The sequence below is a fragment of the Lolium perenne genome, chromosome 4, assembly GCF_019359855.2.
Source record: "Lolium perenne isolate Kyuss_39 chromosome 4, Kyuss_2.0, whole genome shotgun sequence".
Classification (NCBI taxonomy): domain Eukaryota; kingdom Viridiplantae; phylum Streptophyta; class Magnoliopsida; order Poales; family Poaceae; genus Lolium; species Lolium perenne.
In genome coordinates, this window is record NC_067247.2 from 191,315,322 (window position 1) to 191,337,479 (window position 22,158).

Consider the following 22,158-nt stretch of genomic DNA (forward strand, 5'->3'; position numbering starts at 1 on the left):
ACGATGCAAATCTGTTGGTTGTGAACTTATCTAAGCACTAAGTCAACTGAAAATTGGCAAATCCGTATTTTAAAGAATATGCTAAACCGGCTAACAACTATCTCTTTGAAATATTGACATGCATGGTACAAAAATATGACATAATTTGAGGGAGTGCGAACCTTTTTCAAAATTGGAAGGAGTGTGAATCTTTGACGTGCCAGACTGCTGCACATCGATCACCTTTGACGTGCCTGATTGCTGCACATCGATCACGAACAGTGCTCCATCACAGCTGCTGACTGGTGAGCGTGGACTGTGGAGTGGACGGATGAGAGCTTGGGTGATGGACTGATGTGTCATGTCCCATGGTCATGGTCATGGTCATGGTCATGGGTGAATATGATGACGTCGGCCGATGCAACAAGTGCACAGCATCGATCAAAACTCCAATGGTGGGAGTGGGCAACAGCTGCCCCAAACACCAAAACGTTCGAACCAGCTCCCTCTCCCCGGCTTCTGCACTCGTACGGCCTTCATTACTACAGTACTAGGGAAATCACTTCCTAGACTAGTCCCACTGCACCAAACTAGCCCGCACGAGATGCTTTCCTGCTCACCATCGCTCATGCTCATCTGTGTGCACCCAGTCCACAGAATCAACCAAGCTTTGCAGAAAACCCGCCCCTTTCTCTCGCCACTCGCCACCGCTCCAGTCCACTATCCAAGAAAAGGCCATGTCGCTCCCTCGCCTCCTAGCCGCCGCCTCCAGGCGCCTCCGCTTTCTCTCCACGGCCGCCGCCTCGCGCCGTCCGTGGGCCATGGTAGCCCGTGTTGCCATGGCCTACAAATCCGAACCACCGACCTTCTACCTCGCCGAGCCACCGCACTACTCCTACCTGATGATGCCAACGGACCTCATCCACACCAGCGATGAACCTGGCCCCGACAGCGACGTCGAGCAGCTGCTCGGAGGGATGGTCTGTTAGGAATAATCTTTCCTTATGATTGACACGTTCAAGTGTGAGTCATAGTAGTCTAGATAATTAGTCCAGGATAGGCAGGTTACGAGTCTTAGTAGTCTACGTGTTAGTACTAGCTAGTTGAGTTGTAGTCGGCTGTATAAGTAGTCCGTGTAGTGCTAGGTTTGGTAGTCGTATTAGGTAGTACTAGTTTAACTAGGTTAATTAGGGAGGTCTTGTACGTGTTAGATTTGTAGAGTCCAAGTACTAGTAGAATTAGATTTGCTTGGGTCGGTTGCCTTAGAAGTGTATATATACACACATCAAGGCTGCGTTTTGTAATTAGAAGTTGTGAGTTGAGAAAACAGAAAATAAAGAAAGACAAGGCACGATATGTACCTTTGGCGATAAACTTTGTGTTTGCGTGTGTTCGTCTAGTTTGATGTGATCGATCCGTGGGCAAATCCCAACAATTGGTATCAGAGCGAGGTTCAAGATTTGAAGCTACGCTTGCCCCGGGGAGGCGATCCTACTACGCTTGCCCCGGGGAGGCGATCCTACTAGCGCCTCGGGGCGGGCTATTGTTGCTCAGGCGGAGCGACACGGAAGGGACGGCAGGGTGCAGTCGTCGGCGAGGCGAGGTGGTGGATGATCGTTGATGGGAGAGGTGGTGCCGAGGTGTGGTACCGGGAGTCTCGTCAAGATCGTAGTCCGCGGGTTTCTCGTCAAGGTCGTCTTCGGAGGAGTCCGATGAGTCATGGTCGTGCAAGTTGGCGCGTCATGTCGGCGTCGTCTGTGTGAGTCGTCGTTGTGTCCAAGTGCTCGTTTCTGTGAGGATCCATTGCAGTTGAAGCGCGTCACGTTCGAGGAGTTGCCCGGGAGCAAGGATCGATGTGAGCGAAGACAAGGTGGCGAGGTGGTCATCTGCGTGTCTCGGCGAGGAGATCAAGTTTGGCGTGTAGTGGGACAGTGACCAGTTAAATTAGTAACGACGTGAAGACTGATGGTGCGTCCGGTCTTGCATGTTGCACGCGTAGATGCGACCGTGTGGGCTGGTAGTCCGGATCATGCGTTGGAGTTGAGTCGACAAGCCGCGAATCTGCAAGGAGTCAAGACCAGAAGAAGTACGAGAGGATGCCAAGTCAAGATTAGGGAGAGATTGTTAGGAATAATCTTTCCTTATGATTGACACGTTCAAGTGTGAGTCATAATAGTCTAGATAGTTAGTCCAGGATAGGAAGGTTACGAGTCTTAGTAGTCTACGTGTTAGTACTAGCTAGTTGAGTTGTAGTCGGCTGTATAAGTAGTCCGTGTAGTGCTAGGTTTGGTAGTCGTATTAGGTAGTACTAGTTTAACTAGGTTAATTAGGGAGGTCTTGTACGTGTTAGATTTGTAGAGTCCAAGTACTAGTAGAATTAGATTTGCTTGGGTCGGTTGTCTTAGAAGTGTATATATACACACATCAAGGCTGCGTTTTGTAATTAGAAGTTGTGAGTTGAGAAAACAGAAAATAAAGAAAGACAAGGCACGATATGTACCTTTGGCGATAAACTTTGTGTTTGCGTGTGTTCGTCTAGTTTGATGTGATCGATCCGTGGGCAAATCCCAACAATTGGTATCAGAGCGAGGTTCAAGATTTGAAGCTACGCTTGCCCCGGGGAGGCGACCCTACTAGCGCCTCGGGGCGGGCTATTGTTGCTCAGGCGGAGCGACACGGAAGGGACGGCAGGGTGCAGTCGTCGGCGAGGCGAGGTGGTGGATGATCGTTGATGGGAGAGGTGGTGCCGAGGTGTGGTACCGGGAGTCTCGTCAAGATCGTAGTCCGCGGGTTTCTCGTCAAGATCGTCTTCGGAGGAGTCCGATGAGTCATGGTCGTGCAAGTTGGCGCGTCATGTCGGCGTCGTCTGTGTGAGTCGTCGTTGTGTCCAAGTGCTCGTTTCTGTGAGGATCCATTGCAGTTGAAGCGCGTCACGTTCGAGGAGTTGCCCGGGAGCAAGGATCGATGTGAGCGAAGACAAGGTGGCGAGGTGGTCATCTGCGTGTCTCGGCGAGGAGATCAAGTTTGGCGTGTAGTGGGACAGTGACCAGTTAAATTAGTAACGACGTGAAGACTGATGGTGCGTCCAGTCTTGCATGTTGCACGCGTAGATGCGACCGTGTGGGCTGGTAGTCCGGATCATGCGTTGGAGTTGAGTCGACAAGCCGCGAATCTGCAAGGAGTCAAGACCAGAAGAAGTACGAGAGGATGCCAAGTCAAGATTAGGGAGAGATTGTTAGGAATAATCTTTCCTTATGATTGACACGTTCAAGTGTGAGTCATAGTAGTCTAGATAGTTAGTCCAGGATAGGCAGGTTACGAGTCTTAGTAGTCTACGTGTTAGTACTAGCTAGTTGAGTTGTAGTCGGCTGTATAAGTAGTCCGTGTAGTGCTAGGTTTGGTAGTCGTATTAGGTAGTACTAGTTTAACTAGGTTAATTAGGGAGGTCTTGTACGTGTTAGATTTGTAGAGTCCAAGTACTAGTAGAATTAGATTTGCTTGGGTCGGTTGCCTTAGAAGTGTATATATACACACATCAAGGCTGCGTTTTGTAATTAGAAGTTGTGAGTTGAGAAAACAGAAAATAAAGAAAGACAAGGCACGATATGTACCTTTGGCGATAAACTTTGTGTTTGTGTGTGTTCGTCTAGTTTGATATGATCGATCCGTGGGCAAATCCCAACATGGTCTCATGCTCCAGCGGCGCCGACGGCCTCCTCCTCGTCCCGTGCCTGGACGGCCGCGTCGCGTCTACCATCGTCGCGGAGCAGGGGGGCAAGCAAGTGCGCCGCAGGGCCGTTGTCGACGCCCACGTCCCCGACTTCACCTACCTCGTCTGCAACCCTCTCACCGGCCAGGTGCTCCGCGTCCCCAAGCTCTGGGGCACCACCAAGGCTCTGCGCGACTCCCGCGTGGGCATCCTCACCCAGGTCGACCGCGGCTACGGGCTGCCTGACAGGTTCGTCGTTGCTATGCACTTCAGCCAAAAGAATATGCTCCGGTTTCGCTCAGACACGGGCAAGTGGGACTCCACCAAGAGCGGGTGGGAGGATCCTCGTGCGCAGGGGCTAAAGATCAGACAGGAGACGGTGGCCTTCGGCGGCCGGCTGTGGTGGGTGGACCTGAGATACGGCGCCATATCGGCGGATCCATTCGCCGATCTGACGGAGACCCCCTTCGTCGAGCTGCCCAAGGCCAGCGTGCTGCCTGAAGCTCAAGGGCACGAAGCGTACCAGCAGCTGCGCAAGTACCGGCGCGTTGGGGTCAGCGAGGGGAGGCTTCGGTACGTCGAGGTGTCTCAGAGAGAGCCCTTCGTGCTCAGCTCCTTCACGCTAGATGAAGAGAGCAGCGGCGGCTGGACGCTGGAGCATCGAGTGGCGCTCAGCCGGGTCTGGGCGGCGGATGGAGGAGGCCACCCGTGGCTGCCCCTGCAAGGGAACAAGACGCCACAGATCTGCGTTCTTGACCCGTTGCACGCCAATGTCATACACGTCATTGTCGGCGAGCACGTCGTCGCCGTGGACATGGACGTGGGGAAGGTGACTGGGAGCTCTCTGCTTCCTCCTGATAACCACCGGGGTGGTTTCATACCATGTGTGCTTGGATCTAGCCAGATCCCCCCTTCTAAAGGTAAAGTCTTTCATGCAATTCAGTACTACTCTAGTATTGTCTCTAAGAAAGAAATTGATTCCTCTGATTATCCTCAAGACACTATGAATACATTGCGCGGAATTCTTGATAACCTGCTCTGTTCCTCTGTGTATCGATCTTTTGCCTAGCCCCATCCTTATGTGCAGTGCAATAATGCACAGAAATCTGTACCCGCATAAATATAAATTGGTTTATGTTTATAACGTGGCTGCTGTTTGAATTCTTGCGCATTCATCAAAGAAAATCTTTTTCAGGCAAGGACATCTCAAAAAACCAAGCCTATGCTGACGTTCGAGTTCATTCAGGCAGGAATGATGACGAATACTACTAGGAGTCCAGAACCAGGCTACAACTTCATGTATTTATGTGTACCTTCTCTTACATAGTATTGCTTCTTAATTTGTTGATCCATCATTGTTTTTATGTCATACATTCACATGCTTGGGTAGTTGGGCTAATTTATTCGTCATGCATATAACTCTTTCTCTCCATTTAGTTTATTTATATCATAGAATAATAATCTCGTGCAAATTTTTCCCTTTACTAATATGTATTGCAAGAGGGGGCCTTCTTTTCTCCCCCTCCCCTCTCTCAGTGAGGAACAGTAGATCGAGAGTTTTCCACCGTGAGTTGGGCCTCTCCGGTGCCCTCTCCGCCGGATTAGCCGGCCGGAGCTGGATATGGAGTAGCGCTAGAGTAGATACTAGTAGTTTTAGTGTTTGTGTATTGTCCTTTATGGCGTTTTGGAGTCGGTCGCCGGATCCCATCGGCCGGATCGGGCGCACTCTCTGCTTCATCTTCTTCGTTGGCCTGCTCTGGTGGCAGGAGCTGTCAATTGCGACGAACCTGGAGCGAGACATCTCCATCAATAAGGCCGTCTTCTCCAACTACTGGAGGCTCGTCGACTTGGTGCTCTCCCGCAGCGCCGGTCGCTCACTAGTGAAGCTCTGTGTCAAGCTTTCAAGGTGGAAGTTGGGCGAGCATGGTGGGTCTGGTGAAGCCTTCTTCAATAAGCGGGCTATGGTGATTCTCTTCTTTGGCTGGAGTTCCTTTGTCCTTCTTCTCCTTCTGGCCTACCGGGGTGGCGAGGGGATTGAGAGGTTCGGCATGGTGGGATTCAGTTCTGGAAGGAATCAGGGGAAATCATGTGCTGCAATTTGTCGGAGTTCATCCTTGGTTGCTTTTCTGCAGCGACCAACTCAAAGTGCTGGCGGGCAGCATCTCCGAGCCTTGACGTTGTTGGTGCGTCAGGTATCTGATCAACCTCCTTGGAGGAGGCCCTTCGATGATTTCCAGCCGGCGTTCAACGCTCTCGCTGCTCCAAGTGGTTGCGTCCCCGGAGCTGCTGAGGGTGGCCGGAGTAGGAGATCGAGTTACGGTGGTGGAGTGGCTGGGCCCGATTGCTTTTCTTGTAATCTCTGTAGGGTCCTTTTCGCAATTTGTGAGGACTGCTTTGTATTTTGCTTTTTCTTTGGATTCCTCTGTAACTTGTACCCCACCGACATGAATGAAAGCAGCTAGGCCCTTCTGGGCCTTCCCCTGTTCAAAAAAAAAAAAAAAATATGTATTGCACATCATCATCCTTAGAACCAGCTTGTTTGAACTAGTAATTTTCTTGGGGACTCCAGACTGATTACACTAAGTCACGACTTTGGGAATAAACTTATGCCTAGTAATCCTGGCATAAGTTTACTCTGAAAGTCAAGACTTGATCAGTAATTACCTGTTAGGTTTTGTTAAAGCTTGCTGCCTAAACTTGTTCTTCTACTCTTATAAAATTGTGGTAGCTAACTTGCCAGGCAGCTAAAATTTATTAGATGGTGTTTATAGCATTCACCTTTTGTCAACTTCTAAAAGTGTTTTCTGAACTAGCAGGCATCATTACCTGAAAAACAAGAAAATAGGCAAGCTATAGTGTAACCAAAGGATGTCACTACGATGACCAATTGACCATTGTTTTTCCGGCATTTTTCATGAAGTACTATTACCAACCGGTCAAGCTTGAAAGTGAAGCTTGATGTTTCTTAAGAAACAATCAATATGCAACTAACATGGATATACATCAAACAAGCATTTTACTCCAGATGGTAGCTCACTGTTTATGTCCTCCCAGTTTTGAGAATAAAGATGGATTATTAGTGCGTTTCTTAACTCAGATCTTTTTGTTCCTTACCACTCACTCCTGAATCTTGATATGTTATTCAATGTCCCTAATGTTTCTTGTTTTCATTTCCAGATTTGTTATAACTAAAATATGCAGATGCAATAGTCAATTAGGAAGGTGCTGGTGCTAGTTTGCTGAACTCTCATTTCGGATGAAATCTGAAGAAGTTTTTGGGTTTCTTCAAATTTTCTGATGGACTTAACATATCTCTTTTTGGGGCAGTCCTGAGAATTTGTTCAAACTTCCTATTCACACTAGAACAATTCTGTAGAGCGGCATGTAATGGCCATCGCAGAGCAGCATGCATGCTACGTTTACTTGCAGGACAATATGCTACGTTACCTTATCCAGCGATCTCTACTTAATCGGGTGTGGAGTTTTGGCTCCCGTGTCCATCTACTCCTGATATCTGGACCACATAAGCAGCCAAGAGGATGTGTGCCAAAATCAATTACTAACGATATACGTGTGTGCGGAAACATGCGTATAGCCTCGTTCGTATGGACAAACAGTGTATGGAGGGCCCGTAGACTTAATGAGAGATTTTGAATTGGCCCGTCTGTTGCGTCCTGACATAACGGTCTTTTAGTGGCATGCTTGATGGACCGATGGTCCAAAACGTTGCAGACGAATGGTCTGAGTTGCAGAAAATTACAAGACTGTCGTCCAGACTGAGAACGATTTGGGAGTTGTCGTCCAATCATGGGAAAACTGCATGATTACCATCTCCTTGTACTGCATGTCTTGGTCCTGGACGTAATGTGCTCGCGTTGGATTAGCTTGTGATTTCGTGAAGTCGTTTATTTGGATAATCTAGGACACCCAGTGCGTGGGATGACGTTGTTTTGTGGGATTGTCCCGTGAGTCTCGCCAACTAGTTGTGATGGTCTTAGCCTATTATGATTAGAACATCTCTAACTGAACCCCGAAACTTAACTTTTCATATCTAAATTTAGCCTTTCCACCCCCGCAAAAAAAGATAGGCTTTCCTAACGGATTCCTAAAAATTTAGAGGAGCAAAATTTATTTGCTGCAAATCAAATTACTTGAATCAAACATTCAACATTACAAACCAAATTATTAAATGTAATAAATCAAATTGTTCGAAACAAAATAAGTGATTAAAAACCCAACTAATTTCCGTGGATACAAAAGTGATGCTCAACAAGATCATGTTGTAGCTGATAATGTGCATCCTTGTTCTCGATGTGTCGGCGCATTTCGAGGAATCAATTAGCCCCATTTGCATCATGCTCAGGCTCCGCTATTAATTTCCCAAAGGATGGGCTGCTAGGTCTCACATAGTGAATTCGTCGAACAACTAGTGGGTGGCGGAGTTGGTGCCCTCGGTCAGCAGATTAGAGCCGACGACGAGGGGTGAGACCACCGGCGGTGCTGCACGATGACCGGACATCAAGGTAGCGCGCAGTTGCGGAATACACCTCAAGCCGTCATCGGTCGAAAAACGGCTAATCCACCACCGGGAACTGCTCGTCGGGGTGAGGCTACGGCCCTCAGTTCAGGAAAAGGTCCGTGACGGTTGATCTACAAGTTTCACTAGCTCCGACGGCTGCTTTGTCGAAGGAATCGAGCTCGTCACTGCCAAAAACAACATTGAATCAGCGGAGGGACGGGCAGGATGTGACGGCTCTAGGGACTGATTCCTGTGACAATAGGCACCGGCAAGAAAGGCGGAGTGGGGAATAGGGTGAACGGTGTTTCAGGCTCTCGGCAGTTGCGGTAGGTGATCGGTGTTGTGAACACCGACGGGGAAGGGCGGCGAGCAGGAGGAAAAGATATGCGAGCCGAGGTCACGTCCGGCCTCCTATTTTTGAGAGTCGCCAAGGCCGTTTCCTAAATTTGTTTATCCGCTAACATCGATTAGATATTGTTTTGGCACCACGATGAGCAAAAAATTGAGGAATCGGATAGAGATGATGGAATAAGACAAGAAATATAGGCACTAAGAGCATCTCCAGCCGCGTCCCCCAAAGGGATTTGGGGCGTGCCGGATAAAAAATGCGTTCCAGCCGCGTCCCCCAAAGCCCATTTTTGTCCGGTGCGCCCCGATACGGTGTCCGGCGCCCCGAGCCCGTCCCCGTCCCACAGGGGACGCACCGGTTACGCCGGACAGAACGAAAAGCGAGGCGGGGAGTGGCGGGGCCGACCCGTCAGCGGCACGGAAGGCTAAAACCCTGTCGCCTACCTTTGGTCAAGCGACGTTAATGGCGTCCCTGTTTTCCCAGGCGACGCAGGGACGCGTCTCGTCGTGCATGGCCGCGTGGCCGTCCGCGCCGGAGTTATTGCGTGCAACCACCCGTTGCCGCCGCTGTTTTAAGACGCCCTGCAGTTCTCGCCGCTCACAAACCTTCTCGTCGCCGCCGCCTCCCCCCTCCCAGATCTTCTCCTCGCCGCTCCAAAAATGTCGAGCTCATCCTCCCGCAAGATCGCCGCGGCGAACGGCTTCGGCCGCGGCAGCCTCACCGTGCCGGAGGCGTGGGCGCTGTACCACGCCCGGTATCCAGTCCCGCCGGACATGCGGCTGCCAAGCAGCGGCGGCTGGAAGATGGCCGTGAACGGCATTGGCGTCCCGCCGCCGCCGAAGCCGGGCACGGATCAATGGAGGGACGCCATCAAGGCCCGGTGGGCTCAACTCACCGCCGAGGAGCGGTTGGATCCAACGTGGGCGGTCAACAACAACGACGCCTGGTGGACGACGTACTTGAAGGCGAAGTACGACGTCGAGATGTACAGCACCGACAACCTCGTCGGCGGCCCCAACAGCTGGAACAAGGACGGCTGCGCCCTGTTCTGGGGCGTTCCGGGGCGCACCCTCGACAACGTCATCCGCGGCATCCGCAACGGCGCTCCAAGGTTGGAGATGCCGTCGTCGCCGCCGCCGTCTCCTCAATGGCAGCCGAGGAGGACGACGTACTCGTCCTCCTCGCACTCTTCTTCCTCGGGACCGGCGCGATCGACGCCGTCCTCGTCGTACCGGTTGGCGCCCTACACCGTCCCCAAACGGGAGGTCAAGGAGGAGCCGGCGACGCCCGTCAACACGAGGCGTGGCGGCAGCGGTAGCCGGCGGCAGCAAGGGAGGTGCGGCGGCGCCCTCCTCATCCCGAAGCCGGAGGTGAAGGAGGAGCCGGAGGAAGCGTCGCAGGCGGCGCTGCTGGCGGAGTACGAGCGGCAGCAGCGGCTCATCGCCAGTAGCGACGACCCCGAGGACTGCCCAGGGCTGCGGGCGGCGTTCTTGGCGTCCATGAACGACAAGGACGCCTGGAGGGCGCGACCTGGACGCGGCGATCGCCATGTCCATCCGCGACTCCGGCAAGCCGCTGGTGGACCTCACCGACGACGGCGAGGCAGGACCAAGCGGCTTGGTGAAGGACGAGCCCGTCGACGAGCGCCTCAAGCAGGAGGTCGTCACCGACGACATATACAACTTCCAGCAGTACTACGACGCCTCCGGCCACCGCAAGTGGTTCTAGATTAGTTTTATTTTAAATTTAGTCAAATTTCGTTCGAATCTATGTAAGTTTGAACGAATCTAATCGAATCTCGTTAAGTTTAAAATTTCCGAAATTTTGTTTGGGGGACGCGACTGGGGAGCGACGTCCCCTAAACGCGGCACGAACGAAACACGTCCCCCAAACGGTCAATCCAGCGCGGTTTGGGGACGCTTTGGGGGACGCGGTTGGAGATGCTCTAAGCTTACGCGCCCCGGATATCGCATGTTACTGCTTCCGTCGTGTTTATTGCGTGACTTCTTGCTGGTCTGAAACTTAAAATCATGTACGAGTAGCTCGGCTACAACCATGGAATGAGCTTGATTATGATCCCCCGCAGCTCGTAACGTGCGCACTCCGCACGATCTGGGGCTTCCTGATCCTGGTAGGCTGGTACCTTGCAAGGATTAAGACAGTCTGGACGTCTTGTGAAGGTGTATTTAATGGTTGCTCCAGAGCCGGTGGCACGTTTTGATCAGTTCATCAAATTTAATTCCCGTCTACGCCGTCTGGACACAAACGGCAATTTTGTCATTTATTACTGCACAGATATGGGCCCAGGTTACTGTACCTTATAGCTACCACAATGTGAAATACGAGAGAGAATACAACAACCAGCGGGAATCTTGGCGCTGCCCAGTGGTCCTGATATCAAGAGCATCTAGACCTGAGAGCCGAATCGAATATCCGTACTTAATCGCATCTGCAACATTATGAATCATGTGATGATTGTTAGCTAGAGTAGTATCTGGTCGTTTTTCTGATGATGAAAAAGAAACAGGACAATCTCCACTCTTAGTTATTTCCCGGAAAATCTATGTGAATCAACTTCTATATACAAATGCACATACTCCCATGATGGATTAGATAGTTGTTGCAGCTTCTGTTTCTCAACGTTTACTGGGGTTGCAACCTTTCCAACCTGCAGATTACTGAACTACGATGTGCATTAGGCTGGTGCCAATGCACCACACCACTATAGCCTGCCACGTTAGCTTTTTTCCTCACTCTCACCCCACGGTACCAGTGCACGGGCTATAGTGACAGCTCTCACTTCTCTCTCCTCCACATCAGCTTTTCTCTCTCCTCCACATCAGCATTTCTTTTTCAGATTACAACATTAAAAATAATGCAAGAAAATTATTTTACTGAACTAAAATTGTTACCGATTACATCATAAAAAAAATTACATAAAAATTTGAAAAGATTACATAAAAATTTGAAAAAATTACATAATCTAGGCATTAGCCCACACATGCTCAATCAAATCATGCTGAAGCTGTGTATACATCGGTGAGTCCCTCATTTCGTTGTCCATCTGAATCCTGGCTGCTAGGCTTGGTGGTGCATGGTTGTGTATTGCAGGGCCGACATTGGAATCAACTGTCTCATAGATGTTCTCCAAATTTGTACCACGCTCATCGTCGATGATCATGTTGTGCAGAATGACACATGCACGCATGATCAACCCAAGAGTACGCCTCGAGTAGGAGCGTCCCGGAACTGCTAGAATGTTGAACCTAGCCTTCAGCACTCCAAAGGCACACTCGACATCTTTGCGCCAAGCTGATTGAGCAGCAGTGAACACTCGCTGCTTTTCACTTTGTGTAAGAGTAACACCTTTCATGAACATCGGCCAGGAGGGATAGATGCCGTCGGCAAGGTAGTAACCATAGTTGTACTCGTGTACATTCACCGTGAAGTTCACTACGGGTGCTTCTCCCCTAAGCACATCAGTGAACAACGGCGACTGGTTGAGTACATTGAGGTCGTTGTTGGACCCGGCCACTCCAAAAAAGGCATGCCAGATCCAACGATCATACGACGCAACGACTTCTAAGATTATGGTAGGGTGTTTGATGTCTCCCCTTGTGAATTGACCGGCATGAGCCACTGGGCAGTTCCTCCACTGCCAATGCATGCAATCGATGCTTCCTAACATGCCCGGAAAGCCACGCTCCTCGGCTTTCGCTAACAGACGCTGAGTATTCTCGACAGTTGGTCGACGGCAAAACGTCTCCCCGTAACAGTCAATGATGCCTTCACAGAATCTATCTAGACAATCTGATGAAGTTTGTCTAGCTAACTTAAGCCACTCATCTATCGTATCTGCAGCGGCTCCATAAGCTAACAGACGCAAAGCCGCAGTATACTTTTGTAGGGGAGAAAAACCAGCACGGTTAAGAGCATCAACTCTTTGGGTGAAATACGGAGAGTATTCACCCAATCTATCCACAATGCGCAGAAAAAGGGAACGCCTCATCCGATACCTTCGCCGAAAGAAGCTCGGAGGATAATTGCAGTCGTCGGCGAAGTAGTCCTCGAAGAGCCGATCGTGGGCACCCAGACAATCACGCCTGATGAACTCTCGGCGGCGTCACGGCCGTCTTGGCTCCGCCTCCTCTTTGAGCATCTCCTCCTCATACTCCGCCTGGAATGCATCGATCATATCACCCTCCATTCCGTCGCTCGAACTGCTGCTAGACGAAGACATGGCGTTGAGAGGAGTGGAAATGGAGAGTGGAGGAGATGAAGTGAGGTGTGGAATGAGTGAAACCATATGGGGGTATTTATAGGGGGTGGGGATGAATTTTTGGGGTTTTTGGCATTTTTTCGAATTTTTTGAGCCAGCAACGGCTACCCCAATGGCTAGCTGAGGTGGACGAATCAGATCGCGCCACCTCAGCTAGCCGTTACACCCGCTCTCTCGCCCGCCCTCTCGCCCCGTGCTGCCAGCGCGCCGCCCCACCTCTCGCCCGCTGCTGACGTGCAGTTGACACACGTCCGCTGGGAACCCCAAGAGGAAGGTGTGATGCGTACAGCAGCGAGTTTTCCCTCAGTGTGAAACCAAGGTTATCGAACCAGTAGGAGTCAAGGAACACGTGAAGGTTGTTGGTGACGGAGTGTAGTGCGGCGCAACACCAGGGATTCCGGCGCCAACGTGGAACCTGCACAACACAATCACAATACTTTGCCCCAACGTAACAGTGAGGTTGTCAATCTCACCGGCTTGCTGTAAACAAAGGATTAAACGTATGGTGTGGAAAATGATGTTTGTTTGCGAAGAACAGTAAAAGAATGGACCGGGGTCCACAGTTCACTAGTGGTGTCTCTCCCATAAGATAAAAAGTATGTTGGGTGAACAAATTACAGTTGGGCAATTGACAAATAGAGAGGGCATAACAATGCACATACATATCACGATGACTACTATGAGATTTAATCAGGGCATTACGACAAAGTACATAGACCGCTATCCAGCATGCATCTATGCCTAAAAAGTCTACCTTCGGGTTAGCATCCGCACCCCTTCCAGTATTAAGTTGCAAACAACAGACAATTGCATTAAGTATGGTGTGTAATGTAATCAACACAAATATCCTTAGACAAAGCATTGATGTTTTATCCCTAGTGGCAACAGCACATCCACAACCTTAGAACTTTCTCACATCGTCCTGCATTCAATGGAGGCATGAACCCACTATCGAGCATAAATACTCCCTCTTGGAGTTACAAGTATCAACTTGGCGAGAGCCTCTACTAGCAACGGAGAGCATGCAAGAACATAAACAACACATATATGATAGATTGATAATCAACTTGACATAGTATTCCATATTCATCGGATCCCAACAAACACAACATGTAGCATTACAAATAGATGATCTTGATCATGATAGGCAGCTCACAAGATCTAACATGATAGCACAATGAGAAGAAGACAACCATCTAGCTACTGCTATGGACCCATAGTCCAGGGGTGAACTACTCACACATCAATCCGGAGGCGATCATGGTGATGAAGAGTCCTCCGGGAGATGATTCCCCTCTCCGGCAGGGTGCCGGAGGCGATCTGCTGAATCCCCCGAGATGGGATTGGCGGCGGCGGCGTCTCTGGAAGGTTTTCCGTATCGTGGCTCTCGGTACTAGGGTTTTCGCGACGAAGGCTATAAGTAGGTGGAAGGGTAGGGTTGGAGGCGGCGCGGGGGCCCCACACCATAGGCCGGCGCGGGCCCCATGCTGGCCGCGCCGCCCTGGAAGCTTCGTGGAAAAATAAGACCCTGGGCGTTGATTTCGTCCAATTCCGAGAATATTTCCTTTGTAGGATTTCTGAAACCAAAAACAGCAGAAAACAGCAACTGGCTCTTCGGCATCTCGTCAATAGGTTAGTGCCGGAAAATGCATATAAATGATGTAAAGTGTGTATAAAACATGTGAGTATCATCATAAAAGTAGCATGGAACATAAGAAATTATAGATACGTTTGAGACGTATCAAGCATCCCCAAGCTTAGTTCCTACTCGCCCTCGAGTAGGTAAACGATAACAAGGATAATTTCTGAAGTGACATGCTATCATAATCTTGATCAATACTATTGTAAAGCATATGAGATGAATGCAGCGATTCGAAGCAATGGTAAAGACAATGATTAAACAACTGAATCATATAGCAAAGACTTTTCATGAATAGTACTTTCAAGACAAGCATCAATAAGACTTGCATAAGAGTTAACTCATAAAGCAATAAATTCTTAGTAGAAAGCTTTGAAGCAACACAAAGGAAGATATAAGTTTCAGCGGTTGCTTTCAACTTCAACATGTATATCTCATGGATAATTGTCAACATAAAGCAATATAACAAGTGCAATAGGTAAATATGTAAGAATCAATGCACACAGTTGACACAAGTGTTTGCTTCTAAGATAGAAAGAAGTAGGTAAACTGACTCAACATAAAGTAAAAGAATGGCCCTTCGCAGAGGGAAGCATGGATTACTATTTTTGTGCTAGAGCTTTTCATTTTGAAAACATAGAAACAATTTTGTCAACGGTAGTAATAATTCATATGTGTTATGTATAAGACATCCTATAAGTTGCAAGCCTCATGCATAGAATACCAATAGTGCTCGCACCTTGTCCTAATTAGCTTGGATTAACATGGATTATCATTGCATAACATATGTTTCAACTAAGTGTCACAAAGGGGTACCTCTATGCCGCCTGTACAAAGGTCTAAGGAGAAAGTTCGCATTCACTACAAGAAAAGTTCTGATAGACAACGTCTCAAAATCGTCCGCTAAGGGGTATTTTTCGTCGCCTATGGGCCTAACCCGACGATATGGGTTCTGTTGTGGAAACTGCGTCAGGCAAAGTCCTACGACGATTTTTTCGGTCCGTCGCGCTTGGGCGCCCTTCCGCCACGGAAAATCGGACCGTTGCGCAAGTGTTTCCGGGAGCCCGTTGACTGCTGACGTCATGCAAACTGCCACGTGGCAGACGCCGTTAACCGCGCTTAACGGCGTTAACCGGCTGAAACCCCGTGGTAGATGGTAGGCCCACACGAGGCCTGCCACGTCTTAAGCGGGCCGGCCCATTAAGTTTGCGGGCCGGGCCAGCTGACTTAGTTTGACCGGTCAACTATATAGCTGGGCTAGTCTATTAGTTACGTGGGCCGGGCCTAACCTGTAAGGTTGACTGGTCAAAACATTAATGGGCTGGCCCACTAAGCATGTGGGCCGGGCCGAATGCACTCGTTTGACCGGTCAACCGGCAAAAGGGCCGGCCCAATGACATGTGGGACCCACTTTCCTGTTATCGGGCCGGCCCATTTAACTAGTGGGGTCCACCTTAAAGCAACTGGGCCGGCCCAAGAAGTTATTGGGCCGGCCCAATTAGCATGTGGGTCCCACTTTCCTGCTATCGGGCCGGCCCATTTAGTACGTGGGGTCCACAATATATCAAATGGTCTGGCCCAACAAGAAAGTGGGCCGGGCCAAAAACACAGGTGGGTCCCACTTTCCTGTTAAAGGGCCGGCCCATTTAGTATGTGGGGTCTGATACGTCTCCGACGTATCGATAATTTCTTATGTTCCATGCCACATTATTGATGATATCTACATGTTTTATGCATACTTTATGTCATTATTATGCGTTTTCCGGAACTAACCTATTGACGAGATGCCGAAGGGCCAGTTCCTGTTTTCTGCTTTTTGGTTCCAGAAATCCTAGTAAGGAAATATTCTCGGAATCGGACGAAATCAACGCCCAGCATCCTATTTTTCCACGAAGCTTCCAGAACACCCGAGAGCCGCCAGAGGAGGGCCCTGTGGGCCCCAGACGATAGGGTGGCGCGGCCCAGGCCTTGGCCGCGCCCCCCTAGTGTGTCGTCTCCTCGTCAGCCCTCCGAGGCTGCCCTTCCGCCTATTTAAGGTCTCCGTCGCGAAAACCCTACGATGTTCGACGAAACCAGAGAAAACCTTCCAGAGCCGCCGCCATCGCGAAGCCAAGATCTGGGGGACAGGAGTCTCTGTTCCAGCACGCCACCGGGACGGGGAAGTGCCCCCGGAAGGCTTCTCCATCGACACCACCGCCATCTTCATCAACGCTGCTGTCTCCCATGAGGAGGGAGTAGTTCTCCATCGAGGCTCGGGGCTGTACCGGTAGCTATGTGGTTCATCTCTCTCCTATGTACTTCAATACAATAATCTCATGAGCTGCCTTACATGATTGAGATTCATATGATGATGCTTGTAATCTAGATGTCATTATGCTAGTCAAGTGGATTTTACTTATGTGATCTCCGGAGACTCCTTGTCCCACGTGTGTAAAGGTGACAGTGTGTGCACCGTGTGGGTCTCTTAGGCTATATTTCACAGAATACTTATTCACTGAGTTATGATTTGAGTTGGATGTCTCTATGAAATTGTGGTGTGTTAGTACCTCCTGTGAATGCTCAAAGTGACAGCGTGGGGTGTTCATTAGTACTTGGGAATGCATCTTTAAGGTTTGCCTACATGATGAATTAGTGTTCGTTATCTTGCCAGAGAGTAATTCAGAGTAGCATAGTGAAGTGCTTATTTATATCTCTTTATGATTGCAATGTGTTTTGTATCACAATTTATCTGTGTGCTACTCTAGTGATGTTATTAAAGTAGTTTATTCCTCCTGCACGGTGTAATGGTGACAGTGTGTGCATCGTGTAGTACTTGGCGTGGGCTATGATTGTGATCTCTTGTAGATTATGAAGTTAACTATTGCTATGATAGTATTGATGTGATCTATTCCTCCTTTCGTAGTGTGAAGGTGACAGTGTGCATGCTATGTTAGTACTTGGTTTGGTTATGTTGATTTGTTATGCACTCTAAGGTTATTTAAACATGAATATCGAATATTGTGGAGCTTGTTAACTCCGGCATTGAGGGTTCGTGTAATCCTACACAGTTAGTGGTGTTCATCATCCAACAAGAGGGTGTAGAGTCTAGCATATATTTATTTATTCTGTTATGTGATCAATGTTGAGAGTGTCCACTAGTGAAAGTATGATCCCTAGGCCTTGTTCCTAAATACTGCTATCGCTGCTTGTTTACTGTTTTGCTGCATCTTTACTTCCTGCAATATTACTACCATCAACTGTACGCCACTAAGCACTTTTCTGGCGCCGTTACTACTGCTCATATTCATTCATACCACTTGTATTTCACTATCTCTTCGCCGAACTAGTGCACCTATTAGGTGTGTTGGGGACACAAGAGACTTCTTGCTTTGTGGTTGCAGGGTTGCATGAGAGGGATATCTTTGACCTCTTCCTCCCTTAGTTCGATAAACCTTGGGTGATCCACTTAAGGGAAACTTGCTGCTGTTCTACAAACCTCTGCTCTTGGAGGCCCAACACTGTCTACAAGAATAGAAGCACCCGTAGACATCAAGCTATTTTCTGGCGCCGTTGCCGGGGAGGAAAGGTAAAAGGCACTCATATACTTCGGTCCCAGGTAACTAAGTACTTTTCTGTTGCCGTTGTAAGTGCTCGAAGGTATTTCCTTTAGATCCTGCAATTGCATCTTTTTGTCTCTTGTTTTACACTAGTAAGGCTTAATGGAAGACAACAACAAAATGAGAGATCTTTATGAACTTTATCTTGAATTAGGACATGATGTGTTTGAAGAGAAAATTAAAAAACCCATGGAACTTATGCATGCTAATGGGAATGTTATTAGTATGAATGCTTTGAACACCATTGTTGCTAATGCTATGGAAGAATTTAAGCTTGGGGAGGTCGGTTTTGATGAAAATGATCTCTTTAGCCCTCCGGGTATTGAGCAGAAAGTTTATGTTGATTATGATATGCCTCCTATTTATGATGATTATAATGATAGTGGTCTTTTGGTGCCGCCTACTATGGAGGATAAGTTTAATTATGATTACAATATGCCTCCTATATTTGATGATGAGAATAATAATGATAGCTACTTTGTTGAATTTGCTCCCACTACAACTAATAAAATTGATTATGCCTATGTGGAGAGTAATAATTTTATGCATGAGACTCATGATAAGAATGCTTTATGTGATAGTTATATTGTTGAGTTTGCTCATGTTGCTACTGAAAGTTATTATGAGAGAGGAAAATATGGTAGTAGAAATTTTCATGTTACTAAAACACCTCTCTATGTGCTGAAATTTTTGAAGTTACACTTGTTTTATCTTTCTATGCTTGTTGCATCTTGCTTCATGAATTTGTTTATTTACAAGATTCCTTTTCATAGGAAGCATGTTAGGCTTAAATTTGTTTTGAATTTGCTTCTTGATGCTCTCTTTTGCTTCAACTCTTATTTCTTGCGCAAGCATCATTAAAATTGCTGAGCCCATCTTAATGGCTATAAAGAAAGAACTTCTTGGGAGATAACCCATGTGTTTATTTTGCTACAGCAATTTTTGTTTTGTTGAGTCTTGGAAGTTGTTTACTACTGTAGCAACCTCTCCTTATCATGTTTTTGTGCCAAGTAAAGTCTCTATGGTAAAGTTGATGCTAGATTTGGATTGCTGCGCAGAAACAACATTGCTGTCTGTCACGAATTCGCGCAGAAGTCTCTGTAAAAAATTCAAAAAAATCTGCAAATTTACGTGTGTGATCCTCAGATATGTACGCAACTTTCATTAGTTTTGAGTTTTTCTGTTTGAGCAAGTTAAGTGCCCCTTCCAGGTTCGTCTTTACGGACTGTTCTGTTTTTGACAGATTCTGCCTTTTATTTCGCATTGCCGCTTTTGTTAAGTTGAATGAGTTTCTTTGTTCCATTAACTTTCAGAAGTTTTGTGTAATGTCCAGAAGTGTTAAGAATGATTGTGTTACCTCTGAACATGTGAATTTTTGATTGTGCACTAACCCTCTAATGAGTTTGCTTAAAGTTTGGTGCGGAGGAAGTTTTCAAGGGTCAAGAGAGGAGGATGATATACTATGATCAAGAAGAGTGAAGAGTCTAAGCTTGGGGATGCCCCGGTGGTTCATCCCTGCATATTTCAAGAAGACTCAAGCGTCTAAGCTTGGGGATGCCCAAGGCATCCCCTTCTTCATCGACAAATTTATCAGGTTCCTCCCTTGAAACTATATTTTTATTCGGTCACATCTTATGTACTTTACTTGGAGCGTCTGTTTGTTTTTGTTTTTGTTTTTGTTTGAATAAATGCTTGTGTGGGAGAGAGACACGCTCCGCTGGTTCATATGAACACATGTGTTCTTAGCTTTTAATGTTCATGGCGAAGGTTGAAACTGCTTCGTTAATTGTTATATGGTTGGAAACGGGAAATGCTACATGTAGTAATTGGTAAAATGTCTTGGATAATGTGATACTTGGCAATTGTTGTGCTCATGTTTAAGCTCTTGCATCATATACTTTGCACCTATTAATGAAGAAATACATAGAGCTTGCTAAAATTTGGTTTGCATAATTGGTCTCTCTAAGGTCTAGATAATTTCTAGTAAAGAGTTTGAACAACAAGGAAGACGGTGTAGAGTCTTATAATGTTTACAATATGTCTTTTATGTGAGTTTTGCTGCACCGGTTCATCCTTGTGTTTGTTTCAAATAAACCTTGCTAGCCTAAGCCTTGTATCGAGAGGGAATACTTCTCATGCATCCAAAATCCTTGAGCCAACCACTATGCCATTTGTGTCCACCATACCTACCTACTACATGGTATTTCTCCGCCATTCCAAAGTAAATTGCTTGATTGCTACCTTTAAATAATTCAAAATTTATCACCTCTGATTTGTGTCAATGTTTTATAGCTCATGAGGAAGTATGTGGTGTTTATCTTTCATTCTTGTTGGGCAACTTTCACCAATGGACTAGTGGCTTCATCCGCTTATCCAATAATTTTGCAAAAAGAGCTGGCGCGGGGTTCCCAGCCCCCAATTAATCAACCTTCATTAATAATTCTCTTCACATGTTTTGCTCTGATTCATCAGTAAGCAACTTAATTTTGCAAATAGACACTCCTTCATGGTATGTGAATGTTGGAAGGCACCCGAGGATTCGGTTAGCCATGGCTTGTGTAAGCAAAAGGTTGGGAGGAGTGTCATCCATAAATAAAACTAAAATACATGTGTAAACAAAAGAGAAGAGGGACGATCTACCTTGCTGGTAGAGATAACATCCTTCATGGGAGCCGCTCTTTGAAGGTTTGTCTGGCAAGGGGGTTAGAGTGCCCACTACCATTCGTTGACAACAACAAACACCTCTCAAAATTTTACTTTTATGCTCTCTTTATGTTTTCAAAACCAAAGCTCTAGCACAAATATAGCAATCAATGCTTCCCTCTGCGAAGGACCTTTCTTTTACTTTTATGTTGAGTCAGTTCACCTATCTCTCTCCACTTCAAGAAGCAAACACTTGTGTGAACTGTGCATTGATTCCTACATACTTGCATATTGCATTTGTTATATTACTCTATGTTGACAATTATCCATGAGATATACATGTTATAAGTTGAAAGCAACCGCTGAAACTTAATCTTCCTTTATGTTGCTTCAATACCTTTTACTTTGAATTATTGCTTTATGAGTTAACTCCTATGCAAGACTTATTGATGCTTGTCTTGAAAGTACTATTCATGAAAAGTCTTTGCTTTATGATTCATTTGCTTACTCATGTCATTACCATTGTTTTGATCGCTGCATTCATTACATATGCTTACAATAGTATGATCAAGGTTATGATGGCATGTCACTCCAGAAATTATCTTATTTATCGTTTACCTGCTCGGGACGAGCAGGAACTAAGCTTGGGGATGCTGATACGTCTCCGACGTATCGATAATTTCTTATGTTCCATGCCACATTATTGATGATATCTACATGTTTTATGCATACTTTATGTCATTATTATGCATTTTCCGGAACTAACCTATTGACGAGATGCCGAAGGGCCAGTTCCTGTTTTCTGCTGTTTTTGGTTCCAGAAATCCTAGTAAGGAAATATTCTCGGAATCGGATGAAATCAACGCCCAGCATCCTATTTTTCCACGAAGCTTCCAGAACACCCGAGAGCCGCCAGAGGAGGGCCCTGTGGGCCCTAGACGACAGGGTGGCGTGGCCCAGGCCTTGGCCACGCCCCCCTAGTGTGTCGTCGCCTCGTCAGCCCTCCGAGGCTGCCCTTCCGCCTATTTAAGGTCTCCGTCGCGAAAACCCTACGACGTTCGACGAAACCAGAGAAAACCTTCCAGAGCTGCCGCCATCGCGAAGCCAAGATCTGGGGGACAGGAGTCTCTGTTCCGGCACGCCGCCGGGACGGGGAAGTGCCCCCGGAAGGCTTCTCCATCGACACCACCGCCATCTTCATCAACGCTGCTGTCTCCCATGAGGAGGGAGTAGTTCTCCATCGAGGCTCGGGGCTGTACCGGTAGCTATGTGGTTCATCTCTCTCCTATGTACTTCAATACAATAATCTCATGAGCTGCCTTACATGATTGAGATTCGTATGATGATGCTTGTAATCTAGATGTCATTATGCTAGTCAAGTGGATTTTACTTATGTGATCTCCGGAGACTCCTTGTCCCACGTGTGTAAAGGTGACAGTGTGTGC

At 47.5% G+C, this 22,158-nt stretch overlaps 1 protein-coding gene across 1 annotated transcript; it reads left to right on the top strand.

Annotated features, from left to right (window-relative positions):
- Positions 1 to 716: 716 nt before the first annotated feature.
- Positions 717 to 7,133, top strand: LOC127295338 (uncharacterized). The gene is made up of 4 exons (XM_051325273.2): positions 717 to 959; positions 3,630 to 4,608; positions 4,884 to 4,987; positions 6,866 to 7,133. Exons 1-3 carry the CDS (start codon positions 717 to 719, stop codon positions 4,958 to 4,960), a joined length of 1,299 nt encoding a protein of 432 aa, XP_051181233.2. The 3' UTR covers positions 4,961 to 4,987; positions 6,866 to 7,133.
- The last annotated feature ends 15,025 nt before the right edge of the window (positions 7,134 to 22,158 follow it).